Source organism: Melozone crissalis, unplaced genomic scaffold (genome assembly GCF_028551555.1).
Source record: "Melozone crissalis strain CALT ecotype California unplaced genomic scaffold, PUWL_Pcris_2 ptg000029l_1, whole genome shotgun sequence".
Classification (NCBI taxonomy): domain Eukaryota; kingdom Metazoa; phylum Chordata; class Aves; order Passeriformes; family Passerellidae; genus Melozone; species Melozone crissalis.
The window spans coordinates 15,133,790-15,148,439 of NW_026535807.1; the positions used below are offsets into that span (position 1 = coordinate 15,133,790).

The 14,650-nt window shown below is 40.3% G+C and overlaps 1 protein-coding gene across 1 annotated transcript; it reads right to left on the reverse strand.

Annotated features, from left to right (window-relative positions):
• Positions 1-759: 759 nt before the first annotated feature.
• Positions 760-13,736, reverse strand: NEK4 (NIMA related kinase 4). The gene is made up of 16 exons (XM_054281079.1): positions 13,581-13,736; positions 10,803-11,069; positions 9,633-9,830; positions 8,684-8,791; positions 7,870-8,024; positions 7,084-7,225; positions 5,818-6,243; positions 5,361-5,414; positions 5,003-5,143; positions 4,060-4,185; positions 3,658-3,721; positions 3,155-3,261; positions 2,957-3,045; positions 2,131-2,333; positions 1,867-2,000; positions 760-1,182 (listed from the first exon to the last, which is right to left on the reverse strand). The coding sequence occupies exons 1-16, from the start codon at positions 13,671-13,673 to the stop codon at positions 1,090-1,092; spliced, it is 2,400 nt and encodes a 799-aa protein (XP_054137054.1). The 5' UTR covers positions 13,674-13,736; the 3' UTR covers positions 760-1,089.
• Positions 13,737-14,650: the final 914 nt, after the last annotated feature.

Here is a 14,650-nt window from a genome sequence, read left to right on the forward strand (position 1 = left end):
GGGAAGAACAAGTAAGAATTGCTCTTGAAACATTGCAACTTGAGCTTGTAGTGTGTGAGCAGGAGCCACAGGAATGGCTCACGTCAGTAAGCTCCCTCACAACTGCTGGAGGTTACAGTATTTCAGCTACAGGCAGGAAAAGAGACAGGTTTATAATTTTATTTTACAAATCCAATTCCATTTGACTTCTTTATTATTTAAAAAACATGTGCTTTTCCTGTAGGTATGGTACACAACAATGCCTGGGGGCTGTAGTGAGACACTCTGGATTCAAACAAAAAGAAATAAGTGTTTTATCTTTTCCCTAAGAGATTCTGCTCTTGGGCACTTACATTCCTAAAAGGAATTAGTATTTGTAAGGCAAAGGGATTTCTCCAGCTGGAACCATGGTAACCATGGCTGCATTCCTTTCAAACATTTTCAGACTTACTTTATCCAGATACCAAATGCTTTCCCCCACCTTGGTGACTGCCTCAGCAACAAAACACAAGAGCAAAGTCTCTCCTTACAAGCAGTACAGCTGCCCCCTTCAGCACTTGGACTTGGCAATTTACACTACCTGAGGACCTTGAGTTCCACAAAAATTAGTAATTGTTTCTTCATGCTAAATTTTCACAACTTTCTGATGTAATAGATTAGAGTTTATCACATCAGAGCCTTGGCAGAGATTTTGTTACTGTATTTAGTAAAGTACTAAATACAGTAACAAAAAAAATAAACTAAAAAATTAGTAAAAAATTAACTAAAAAAAATAAAAACCTTTTGCTATGACAAATTCAAACCAGAACATAATCTTTTTTGACACTCCTTGGTATACAAAACTTGGTATCGACCCCTATGGAAAGCAACTTTTTAAGAGAGTAAAAACTAAACTAAACTAAAGAGCAACTCAGAAGTTTCTCTTCTGAGAAAGTGATAGCCTGGTTCACATTTTAACATGAAAAATATTACTATGAACTCTTAACATTTCCTGCAAGTTCACCTCCTTATTCCAGCAAAGGAGATCAGTGGATGAACAGGCTTTGTAAGCTGGTCCAGTCTATCAAAGGAGCTAGAAAACAGTTCTTTTGTCCAAGGAAAGGATTCTGGTCAGAGCTTCACATTTTCTTCAAGGAATTTGAGGTGCCGAGCCTTCGCACTGTAACTGACGTACTTGTCTCCCATGTGCTCCCGCAACTGCAGCTGTTAACACAGAAATAAACCCACATTTACTGGCACTGAAAAAAAGCAGATGCTACCTAAATATTAACAGAGAAATACCAAAGCACTCAGCTCAAATAAGCATGTGAAGCTTGGCAATGTGGATGAGAGAGAAGAAAAATGAACACTATTGCTGTCTAAAAGCAAGAGACTTTCAAATCCCACCCAAAAATTTAAAATGTAAGCTCTTCACAGATTACAAATCAAATACTGTCTAGGTAAGTGTAACCAAGTTTTGCATCAAAGGAGCTGAAGGTATTCCTTATTCACCTCTATTGGGGATTGATATTAAATTATTTCTTATTTTGGACATAAGGAGCATAAGGAAAGTAATGTGAAGGCAAACATTTGAGAGACAGAAGAAATTATTACTGGAGAAACAGCATAAAATTATTAACAGAGTAAAATTATTTACATCCCTCACACCTTCCCCATGGTACTGTTCTAAAGCTCTGATGGTTTCTGAAGAAGTTGGAGTTGAATGTGGTCTACATCTGGATTCAAACTTTAGCATGAAAATTACAATATACTTAGGTCCTTGCCTGCCCATGACTACATAAATACCTTCTGGAATCAAGGTTTACCCTATCTCAATAGGATAAACAGCCTGCTCAATTATCTAGGTTTATAAAGAAATTAAACTATTTTATCATGGAAGACATTCACCTCTCTTTTCACTTCATCGTCTTCTTCCATGATTCTGTACACTTTCTCAAGAAGTTTCACTCCCAATCCTTGCACCACATCAGATCTCAGGATTTCAACCATTCTCCTAATCTTGCAAGGGACCAATGACATATCTATTAGAAATAAAATACAATGAAAAAAATCAGTGCAGTAGTAATTACTTTCAGTACAGACAATTTTCACATTCTGCAGAAGAATATGGGACGACTCCAAGTATTACCACAGAATCCCAGAGAAACAGACCTGAAGGAATCTCTTCCATTTTTAATTCCTCTGATTCATCAGGTGATTTTCCATGCAAAATCAAAGTATCTCGATACTTTCTATGAAGTTTAAACTCTGGGGCTGGGGTCGAGGTTACACAGCACTCAGAGTTCTCCTTGGAGTCCATTTTCAGTGTCCATGTCATCAGCTGCACCAAGTCATTCATTTCATTCATACTTTTCCTAGGAGAGAAGGAATAAATAATTCAGTCACCATCATAATGCAACTTTCACCCTGCATTCCAGAGCTTTCAATGAGTTTATTCAGGTCCTAATAAGTATTCCATGTTAAATTCCTAGTTGTGGTGCAATTTTATCAATAGCAAAATCAGTACTATTTCATTTAACAAAGGCTCAGAGCCCAGCAAAAACCCCACAATCCTACTGGCTACTGCTGACTCTGGTAATGCAACAAACTGCATCTTTTGAAAGCTGCTTACACTGACAAAAATCAGAGATAAATTCAGCCTCATTTACAGTGGAAAGGATGCACATTGGCACCTTTCAACTTGTGCTTTTAATGCATCTTGGCAGTAGATGTCCTTTGGTGATGGAAGATTGTTTTCTGGGAAGCTGCAGTTCACAAAACCATCATACACAATCCCATGGCCCAGAAACTTCAGCATGGAAAGTGTACAGTCACAGAGAGACAATAAATCAGTGGGGCTGTTTTCCTCTATGCATCACATACTTCTTCAATCACTCACTATGCACAGCTAAAGTGTGAAAGCCCTTTTATTTCCACTCCAAGTCAAGGTCCAGTATAGCAGTGAAAATTCTTGCACAGTATTAAACAGAATCCTTACTTCTCCTTGGAATCACCATCAGACTTGTCTGTAGAACTTGTGGAAGAGCTTAGCTCATCATCAGACAGGCAATGGGCTTCTCTCTTTCTCTAAGGGAGGAGGGAATAAATAACAAGAATTCTAATAGTTGAAAGTAATTCAGCAATATGGCATATATTACTGTTCCTACATGGAACAAATACTTTTGACAAAGTTTACCTGAGAAACACTGGGATCTAAAGAGGACTGAGGAACTTTAACACAATTTTCCACACGTGACTTTGCTTCAACTGCTGCACCATTTAATGACTGTCTCACTGGAACCCCTGGATGGATGACATTTTGACAATATTTACAACTAAGCTGGGTGTATTCTGAATTAGTTTCATGCTCATGCAAGAAAAAAAATCTATCACCTAGCAGAAGGCAGGCAGGGAGGTAGGTATTTTGCTAATAGAAAACATTGAAACTTCTGTTTGAAAGTGAATATTCTACATTTTATGTACATTTCAAAGACAAGTTGTCAACACAGAACACAACTGACATAACTAAAAAGCAGAAAAATACAGACATGTTAACAGAACTTCTTATTTAACACAGAACTAGCCCCTTAGTGCACTGTTCTGAAGATGGCAGTGAAGAACAGACAAGAAGTTATAATTTCTTCAGGAAAAAGTTATTTAAAATAACATAAACTGTTCACATATAAACATAAAAATTACCAGAGGGAAGCATCTCCCGAGACTGTTTCAGCCTCCTCCGTTCTCTTGCTGACAAGGGCCGCTCCTTCAAAGGAAGTTAATTTGGTCTTAATTTGCAATCACCATTTTGGCTTTTGTTTCCTAATCACCTATTAAGCAAAAAATCCTTTTCAAGGGTTCAAAGAGTGGGAGCTATTATTTAATGCTTAATTATTTATTACAGAACTGTCTTCAATGAGACCAATCTGAACTCTAGAAAAGGGGCTTCTGACCTCCTAGGCTCAGCAAGGCTCATCCCACACTGAGCAGGGCTTCCATGAGGCAGGAAGCTACCCAACATTTCTTTACTCACTGTGCACACACACAGAACAAACTGCTCAGAAGGACTGAGACAAAAGCCAGCAGACAGTTTTCATCACTAACCTTTGGAATGGCTGCTTGGCTGGGTTTGGCACTATCTGCAGGCTCAGGGTGCTCTGCACCCCTCTGGGCTGTCTTTGGGGTCACATCAGAAGGAACAGGTAGAGGCCGAGGAGAAACTGCTCTGAACTTGACAGAAAAGTGAGCAAGAATTGATATATATTTTTATTAAAAGTTTAAGTACTCTGCAATCTAGAAGACATTCTTGCATGGTAAAGCTGGATGCCAGAGATTTTAAATCCTATTGTAACCTCATCACATCTCCCAGCTTGATCCTTCCCTCTCCCCATCTCTGCTTGCATCTGTTTCCCTTCTTTCCATCCCTATATCTTATCCCCCTCCTCCCAGACTATTTTTCAGCCAATGCCTTTGCAACAACTGTCCCCACCCTCAAACAGCAAAACCCAAAGAGCAAACCAGGTTATCAATGACCAATCACCCTCTTCCATAGCCTTGTGCCTTTCCCCAAAGAAACCTCCCTGCTCAGGGTGGAGGAACTGACAGGAGCTCTATCCTGTGTGCAGGCCAAGATTTTCCTCCTACAGTTTGCACTCAGAAGCTCAGGGCAGCCATTACACATCTGTTCTAAAGCACTACTAAGCCACTACCCACCACAAGTAGCCTTATCCACAAAGGTACTGACTTGTAGTCAGAAGTCCTGATGGAATTTCCTAGGAAACACAGCAACCCAGTAAAGGCACAGCCCATCTGGCACACCCACCTCATCCCTGAAAGGTACTGGGGATTTTCAAAGATGTACTAAAGCTGCTTCTAACAGTCACCTTCAGTGATCTGCATTTGTCACCACTGAAGTCATACAGACACACATGAAACAAGAACAGCATTAAAACACCCACCCTTTTTTAGAAAATAGGTCCCACGTTTAAAGAGGAAAAACACAGGAGTCTTAAAGGAGAGAGGAGAAGTATTTTTCAAGTATCTGCACCTTCTCTGAGCAGCCTTCAGCAAGCTCTCTCTTCTGCTGCTGCTGCCATGGGAGAGAGGGTTCACTGACACTGCTCTGAGGCTGCTTGTGCAAGGTCATTTTTCCCTGAGCATCTCCTGAAGCTCCATGACTGACATCATCCTAATAGGTAAAAGCATTTTTTAAAAAATGCAGACCTGTCACTTCCAGATTTACACAAACCCACTTAAAAAAATAATCAAAACAGGCCCCTTTACTATTTGGATTGCAACCACCTTAACATAGCGCAGGTACAAGCACAATAAATTCTTATTTGAGAGATAAAATATCTGCTGTACCAGCATCTTTAGCTACTAAACCTTCAAAGAAGGTCACTTACTTGAATCATAACAGGAACAAAGGGTGCCAGCAGCTTTTCAGTGGAATCCAAGCTCTGCAACAAATAATGATTTCTCATTAAAAATCTCATGGTAGACCAAAATGCAGTGAAAAGACAATCACCACCAATTAGCCCCCTGATCCAAATCAAAATTATTCAGGCCTATTTACAACATAGAACAAAAGTTACAAAACTATTCTTACTCTCTCTGTTCACAGCTGGGAATGCAAATTTTTTCCTTGTAAAAACAGAATTCCAATCACCTACATAGATACAATCCCAAAACTACTTTACCATATTGCCTTTGCAAATCTGACCCAAAGGCTCCTAACCACTTAAGAATCTCAATAATTGCATCAGCAACATCCTACTTTGACAGAAAAACGTGCAGCAGCTCTCTAAATTGTAAGAGCTGGCCACTGGTTAAATCTACTTCAAATAACCATAAATGCATTACCAGGTCAGTCTGCTTTTGGTCTTTTGATACAGGCTGCAGGAGTTTCAAAGTGTCATCCTCATCTTCTACAGAGTCAACAGAAGATGGCTTTGATTCAACACTTTCAGCTTTAAAAGCCTGTCTTGCTCTTTGCTGCTGTCCATTTTCCTTAACTGTTGGGTTATTAGATGCTATTTTAGAATGGCCTGGACCATGTAAATGCTTTGCTTTATTATTCTCTGGAATACTCTCACTGCCACCCTTGTCACTTCCATGCTTCATCCTTTCAGACAGGGGGACATCAATGTTCACTCCACTGATTGTAGCTATGGAGTCTCCCAAGCTGTTCAGATCATTTTTGCTTGGTTTTCTTTCCAACTCAACAGCTGGTTTCTCTGAGGGATAAAATTTGCTGGCTTTACATTTGCTGATGCAATCTTCTTCATCCTAGGATTAAAAGAAAAACAGAAAAGTCATCTTTTGCATTTTACACACATATGAAAGAATTCTCTAAGCCCTAAGGAAAATCAAGAACATACCAGGGCACATAAACTGAAAGGAAATGATGATCAATAACAAATTAGAAGCCTCAAAAAAGTAAAAATCTGCATTTTTAAAGAGATACAGATTTGCAAATGGCCAATTTCAGGTACTGGTTTATACTCATGGAATATATCTACTTTTCACCAGGACCATGAAAGCAAAGTTGTACTCACTTGGCTCTTCCCTAAGGGAGGAACAAGCACCAAGAGTTTTTAAGATGTGCTGCACCACATATATTCAGTACTGCAACATTGAAAGCTTAAACCCAGAACAGAAGACTTATCACAGAAAACAAAATGCATGCACAAGATTAACCATTACAAAAGGTTTGCTGTAACCACTGGAAAGAATTTCAACAATAAAGAATTTTGGTTGTGACTATAAATAGTTTTTAAATATGTTTTTGATTGGAAAAAACTATTACCACTTGTCATGAGATATGTGAAAAATTATTTGACCCCAAATACTCCAAGAGTAACTCACATAAAACCAGGTGTTGTTTAGTTAACATCTTACAGATCCTGCAATTGGCTTCCCTGATCCACAGGTGTTTAATTACTTCCACTCTTATCTAAAAGCATTTCCTTCCCTAATATGAATTTTACACATTGCTGGGATTCAGATCTAATGTTCTCAGGGATGCTCAAGGCACTTGTTATAAAACTGAGGTTTTTATCTAGAAAAAGCAAGAGGGATTTGGGTTTTGTTGGCTTTTTTTTAAGGTAAAAACCCCCCATATCTTACAACTTTGTATTTTCTGGCTTGCTCAGAGGAGTGGTTTTGGTGTGGAACATTCCTGCTGTGAGATTCATTCTTTGCTGAGATGACAGAACGAGGCTCTTTAGGTTTAGAATCCACTGTTTTCTTATGATTCCTAGCAGTTTTCCTGTGAAGAAAATGAAAGTTTCTCATCCATCTCATTGACTCACTATCAACAAGGTTTTTAAATATTTCTTTTGATTATACTAATTAAAAAAAAATCCACTCCACTAAAGAGTTTTCATACAAAGAGTATCAGATACTGGGATTTTTCAATAGACTGTGCACAACAACCTCATTTTCAATTCCAGAAAAGGATCTTAAAAACCCAATTCAGATTCTGCCAGCAATATACACCTTTCTGCAGAGCACCAAGGTCAGTTCTATCTGGAAGCTGTAAAATAACTGACTAAACCTGACAAAGAAAAATAATTATATCAGTGTATATCAAAAGGAACTTGGTTTTTCAACACCCAGATGATAAATGGCCTCAAGAACCACATGGAAAGGTGTGTGTTTTCTACCAATTCTATATTTTTAGGCACTACAGAGTTTTATTCTGCATTTGCAGAAAAAAATATTTTCCACTCTAATTCTCTCATATTTCTCAAAGAATTCAAAGAAACTGATGTTCATATGCTTTGTAGCTGCTCATAACAAAACTTACTTTATCCTCCCACAAAACCCAGGAAAAGTTGTAAAAAAAAGACAACAATAGCATGAATATTGCACAGAATAATGCACAGAATCACTCAAATGAAAATGTCTTACGCCTTTGTGGCTTCCAAAAACAAAGCAATCTGCTGTTTGATGTATGGTTGTCTCAGGATGCTTTTCACACTTGGTCTCTCCTCAGGTTTTTTACTGAGCATAGTTTGTATTATTTCTACCAGCTGTGGGCTGTAATCCTTCGGCATTGGTGGCAGCTGTGAAAGGAAAGGGAAGCCTGATATTATTTAATATATTCATCAACAGGGGCTACTTCTAGAACATTTATGTGCGATCATGATGGTCAGCTACATAAAAATAGTTATAAAAAATAGATATATTGTTCAAATGCTGAAAGTTACCCAATTGCCTAATGTTAAACAAAATACTGGAATTCCAAGTGTGTGGCTAAGAACTGCTCCTAATTTTATTAATATGACCAGTAAAAGTTCTGTAAATAGGCTTCAAAATGAGTATAAAATTAATCCACATTCACTTCATTGTATGCCAAAGCAAGAGGACACTTAAATAAGCTAATCTTTCATAACAGGAAAATGCCATCACACAGTAATTTAATTTTTATGGAATGTTTACGCAAAACCAGAAGCAAATTAATAAAGTAATCTCAGAACTTTGAAAATTACTCAGTATATTCATTAAATTAAGAGGTAACAAGAAACTTTAGCCATACCTACAAAGGAATAACTCCCTTGATCTGGTATCACATCATCCACCACCACAAAACAACAGTCTTACATATGATGGTGTACATTACATGCAAGTTTTTTTAACTCCATGCAATATTTCTGATTAGAAAAGAACATCTCAATTTCTAGATAGGAAACCCAAGCACCTATAAAATTTCAGGAGATTTTACCTTCCCTTCAATGATTCGATAAGCCAAGGAGTTCATGTCCTTGGCATTGAAGGCATGTTTCAGTGTGGCCATCTCATAAACACAGCAGCCCAAGGCCCAGACATCAGACTGAAAAAAGGGGAAGAGAAAATGTTTGGGAACTCCTTAGGAATTGTACAAGTTTTATCTTTGGACCTAGTTACCTGCTTTCAAAGAGGCTTTTAGTGGCACTAAGTTAATTAAGCCCAAATTCCATTGCAAATTTCTGGCTTCAGTCTCACTCTTCTATTTTTAATGTTGATCAAGTCAACTATTTCCTTAAAAATATCCCCAATTTTTTCCAAAAGGAAGTGTAGAAATTAGCCATCTTTGGGGGAAATGTTGCTTGTTTCCTTTTTTAGTAAAATATCCATCCTAACTGTAAATGAAAAATCTTGGTTTTTCATTGGAAGAAGTTTCCCCTCAGTTCTTGCTCATTACAGACACTCATATTTATGGTGTGTTTACAGCAAGTGCTGAACATGTTTGCTTTGTTCTGTTGTATTTTAAATTCACAATAACACAGCTTATTCCTCTCATTAAAATTTCTTTTCTTTTTTTTTTTAAATGCTGCTGTTATTTCTAACACAATTTTTGAGCGTAAAACTTCCTGTCTGGTATATAATAAATTCAGAAAGTGCATCTCTAACACAGGCTGATATTTCTGTTCCCATTCTCTGTCTCTCCAGCTGTGAGAGGTACAGGCAGCCTGCTGAACACCTTGGTTGGGATAATTTAACACGTGCTCTGAATTCCTAAACACAGTTCAAGAACTAAACATTCCTACAAATCTCTCTCCCATTTTTTTGTTTGGTTTTTGGGAAGATTAAAAAGACTTGGAAGCAATAAGAAACCAAAATACACAGGTAATGATTTCAGACAAATAAAGTAAGGCTCCTAAGAAAATAGAAATGACATTTTCATACTGTACCTTGTAGTTGTAGGGTTTGTTAGAGAAGAGTTCAGGGCTCATGTAGTATGGGGTGCCTATGAGAGTGCTGGCCATGTCATACTGGTTTTCCAACACCCTGGCTATTCCCAGGTCTCCCACTTTGATTATATTGGTTCGTGTCAGGAAAATATTCTGTGTTTTAAGATCTCTGTGCAGAATGTGCTTTTCATGTAAATACTACGGGGAAAAAATCATATAAATAAGGTTAATCAACTTTTAACTGTAAAATTTCATTACACAAATCAAAGAAAGAAAACACAAAAGCAGAAAAAACACAGAAATCCCTCTCAAGGTCAGGAATAACCTGCTAAGACAATAGTGGTGAAGTAACATTAAAAGTGACTGATACAGGCAGGGGCCCAAACACTTGGCACTGTTTTAACTAAATCTCCCTGCATGGCCCTTATAAATCAGCAGAAAAGGAGAAATAAAAATGTAAAGTTAAGACTATAACTCACTTTCTGCTGCTTTCATTTCTTGACAATCTTAGTCTAAAAACATTTCAGAGGAAATTATAATGTGAGTGTGTAAACAGGGAAGAAAATTAGTCATAATAAACAACAAGCAGTACTCATAATTAGTCTATTTTTGACCATGACAGCAAACTTTAAAATAGAATTTTCTGTCCAATTCCTTATTCTTTAGTGTTGACATCTATATCTGGTCTTTATTACTGTAACAATTGCCTTTAAAGTTTCATAACCTCCAATTACAAATTTAAAAGAGTAGGATAAGGCTTAATAGAAATGATGAATTAGGAGTCTAAATTAAACTTACCATTAAAAACAGCAATAATAAGACTGAACACAAAATTCTTCTGAAAGAATAGCTTTTTTTTCCCCCAAAAGCTCAACTTTGTAAATTTAATGTAAACTTTCAAACCAGAGAAGCATATCAGACAAGAGTTGCAAACACCCCAAAGGCAACTGTGCTACAGAGGTGTGGACATAAAATATGTCAGCAATTTCTTACTTAAAATAGTTGATTTGACTGCAATGATCCATTTTTAATGTACTAATAACTATTATAATTAGGTGCTAACCCAGCCAAACAGGAATCCAAAGGCTGCAGCTTAGATGGAATTTTTAAATACACAAAAAGTCAAATTAAGTTTATATCTGGCAGTGACAAAATTCCACTTCATTGTACCTGCAGTGCCATGGCAATCTGCACAAACCACTCCACCACCCGATTCTCAGGCAGGAGTTTTCCCTTCTGCTCCTTGAGCTTGTGGTAGAGGTCTCCTCCCTCACAGAAGCCCATCACAATGTAGAGGTGGCCATCGTCCCCCTGCCAGGACTCTCTGTAGGTGACAATGTTGGGGTGTCTCAGCTGGGACAGCAACTGGGCCTCCTGCTCTGCTGCTCTCCTCTCGCGGCTGGAAGCACTTCTGAGGTTTAACTTTTTGATGACATACTGTAAAAAACAGGGCCAAGTGTATGGTAAGAGATGAAAGTGACTCTGCAGAAGCCCTAGGGAACTCCCCAGACGTAAAGGAAATGCAATATTTGAAATATCCACTGATTCATCTACATGGAGGCTGCAGTTTGGATCAAAGTTATCCAGAACTTCTTCTCTTCTACCTTTTCACCATAAAAATGGAACAGGTGTGTTCCATTCATCCACCTCAATACAACTCTGCTGAGGAATTTTGTGGTGTTTTGCTTTCTTCTAACTAATGTTCACATTTCTCTTTTTCTCCCCACTCTCACTTTAAATGTGTGTCTGTCACTCATGTTTTAAGCCTGAAGTACCTGTTTGTGCACCACAGTTACTCTCAAAAAGGCCACATCAATAGTAAACTTTTATACAAATAAAGTATGCAGTCATGAGCAAACAAATGATAAAAGTCACCTGAATAAGACAAAATGTCTTATGCTCATTCCTAAATTTCTTTTATTCTTCATTAAGATGGGTCAAGAATTCCTCAAAGCTACATACAAAAGTTGTCATCTACTTCCTTAATATATACTACATTAAACGTAATTCTGAGGAATTTCAGGTTTCAGCAAAAACATTCATGAAGCTGAAGATGAGACAATAAAATCCATAGAACACTTTCATCACCCACAACACCAATATTTAGGTCTGACCTGGCCCTAATCCTGATGAAAATTTTGTAGGACATCACTTTAGGGCATCAGCTTTCCACAGAACAATCATGTCATGGTGACACTTGAACCCGCTCTTATCGGAGGGATTGTAAATCAAAACTTTTAAATATTTTTACTTGCTGAATTTTAGCATCCTCAGAGATGCTTCAGTGTCTGCTCTCCAGGCTGCATCTATTAATTAGCCCAGCACATTTAATTAGTGCTGAGGAGATGGCCCTATATATCAAGGGAACCAATTACCCAGGAAACTCACAGCACGTCATGACTTTGCGTTTCAGATAGAACCTGTGATGCTGCAAAGCTTCCAGGAGTGTGTAATTGTGTACAGCATTACTTAACTTCAAAATAAAATAGAAATGCTGCAACTACTGTGGTCTGTGTGACAAGTCAACTACAACTTTGGGCATGGAAATCGTTTAAGCTTATATCAGCAGCTTTTAGAAAATACATACCAAAATGGAAAAAACAAAAATACACCCCAAAATGCAAAAAGCACATATGTTAGCCTTATTTAAATTTGGCATTGATTATATTTAGTTTAATGAGCATGTTTTCCTGGCAAGATTCTCTACTCAAATCTATTTCAATGCTCTTCCACCTTATTTGACACCAAAGTGCAGATGAATTCCATTTAGTTTTGTTTTAAACACTTAAAGCTATTTGACCTTCTCCACAAAAATCCAGCATTCAGTAAATAGCAAATATGGTTAAATAAGACACTATTTCTTTCACAGAAAAGGTGGCACTATGCCAAAGCCAGAACAAAAAATCCTGACCATCATGCTAGAGAAGAAAGTTTGTAAAAGTTGGCAAAAGATAAAACACAGTAAAGCACTCCAAATATTTGTCATGCAACTACAAACAGGAAGAAAGGCTAAGTGTTAATGATCAGCAGCACCACAATGAAATCCAAGGACCTGTATCCGAGTGAAAGTGACCTCCATGCACTGTTTACTTTTGGGGTGAGGTGGGGTTAGGATCTCTTTGAGGGCATTGGACTGTGCACGTGGTGATGGCCTGGAGGGAACAAGTCCTTTCCTCACTGCTACCCACGCCAAGGGTCACAGGGATTCACCTCGGGATTCCAGGCAGGGAAAAACTGCCCTAGTCCGGGAAGGACACACCTGTGCTCCCTGCTGGGCACAATCCTCCTCCAGCATCTCCAGTAAAATCCCGACCATAAACTCACACAGCAGTTCCTGTGGCACTGCTCTCTGAATGTTCTCCGTCCCCATTCTTCCGCCCTCTCACATTCCCTATCGAACACCTCTGCTTTGGCCAGACTAGACAGATTATTCCAGTTCTCCAACAAAAATGCTTGTGCTTCTACTCTGACACAACCAAAGCCTTCCCGGGAAGAGTCTTCTCCACACCTTTAATAAAAGTTCTTTTAGACAAGGGAAGAGAACAGAAACAGCAGCTCGGGTGGCTGCAGCCCTGCCCCAACACCTGGTGATGGTCACAGCTCCACTCCGACACCAGATAATGGTCACAAAAACACCCTGACACCTGGTGATGGTCACAGCTCCACTCTGACACCAGATAATAGTCACAAAAACAGCCTGACACCTGTGACCAGGTGATCGTCACAGCCTGACTAACACCAGCCCGTAGTCACACCTGCACCCCGACACGATGCCACATCCCTGGTTGTGCCCAGGGTGGGTCAGGACCAGCAGCGACAGCCGAGCCACAGCTGGGCGCGGGTCACAACCGAACCAGACGCTGCGGGACCCCCGTCCCGCCCAGCCCAGCCCGGGCACTGCCCGCAGGCCGAGCCGTGCCCCTGCCCCGCGGCCCAGCCCCTCGCTACCTGCTTGCGGTCCTGGCGGTGCCGCGCCAGGCTCACCTCCCCGTAGCTGCCCTTGCCCACGGCCCGCAGGAAGCAGTAGGCAGCCAGGGGCATCCTCCCGCCGCCGGGCCCGGGCAGCGCCCGCTGCCATAGAGATGCCCGGGGCGGCCGCGGCCATGCAGCGCCCGGCGCGCAGCTGCCCGGCGCGGGCGCGGCGCCGCGGCGGCCATTTTGGAAACGGGCAGGGCGGCCATGTTGAGAGCGGGCAGCGCGGCTGAGGCAGCGGGGCGGGCCTCGCCGCGGCCCCGGGACAGCGCTGTCCCCGCCCCGGCCCGTGTCAAGCGTGGGCTGGGTGTGCTGCTCCGGGACATCCCTGTGCCGAGCCCGGGCCAAGGACGGCCACAGTTGTGCCACAACTCGCCACCTGTCATGAGCCGTGGCAGGGCGCAGCAGCTCCGCAGAGCCGTCCCGTCCCTTTGGATGGGGTGGAGAATTGGTAAAAAAATCCTCAGAGCTCCTCCTGGAGCTCTACCGTGGCTGAGCGTCTGCAGTCGTAACACTGGCTGCAGGAAAAACAGAAAATAAAATGTTTTGTTATCACTGAGCATGTAACCCCCAGTCCTCGAAGTCTGTCTTTCATTAACGCGTGAAATGAACCAGCTAAAAAGTTTAAGAGAGAATTGATCATGTCAAGGTAACAAACAAAGGAAATGCCCTGCAGCTGCACGGTCAGCGTGCAAGATGCAAACCTGGGAGCTCGGACCTGGTTTCAGCCACCAAGATGAATGGGAACCCATGGAATGGGGAGTTTCTAGGTTAGACAGGATACATGTCAAATAACGGTACCTTAATCGGGTACCTGAGTGACACAGAGAATTACAGGGGTGCTTTTGAAATGGAGCTTAAATGGCTTTCACAGACTGCAAGCTCTGTTATGGCTGCAGTAAATTTGAGCCAGGGAAAGCCTTTAAGGAAGTATCAGAAAGATGACAGTTTTCATTTGGGAAAAAAGTGGGTCTGGGTTGGAGATTAATCTCTGTTGCCAGTACAGAAATGGCTGTGAATTTCTGTTTGGAGCTATTACATAGAAG

Coding starts and splice junctions, on each gene's coding strand:
- NEK4 (XM_054281079.1), bottom strand. CDS start 13,673: ATGCCCCTGGCTGCCTACTGCTTCCTGCGGGCCGTGGGCAAGGGCAGC. Junction 7,226..7,869: donor TTTTTGGAAGCCACAAAGGC/GTAAGACATTTT, acceptor TTTTCTTCACAG/GAAAACTGCTAGGAATCATA. Junction 2,001..2,130: donor AATGGAAGAGATTCCTTCAG/GTCTGTTTCTCT, acceptor TATTTCTAATAG/ATATGTCATTGGTCCCTTGC.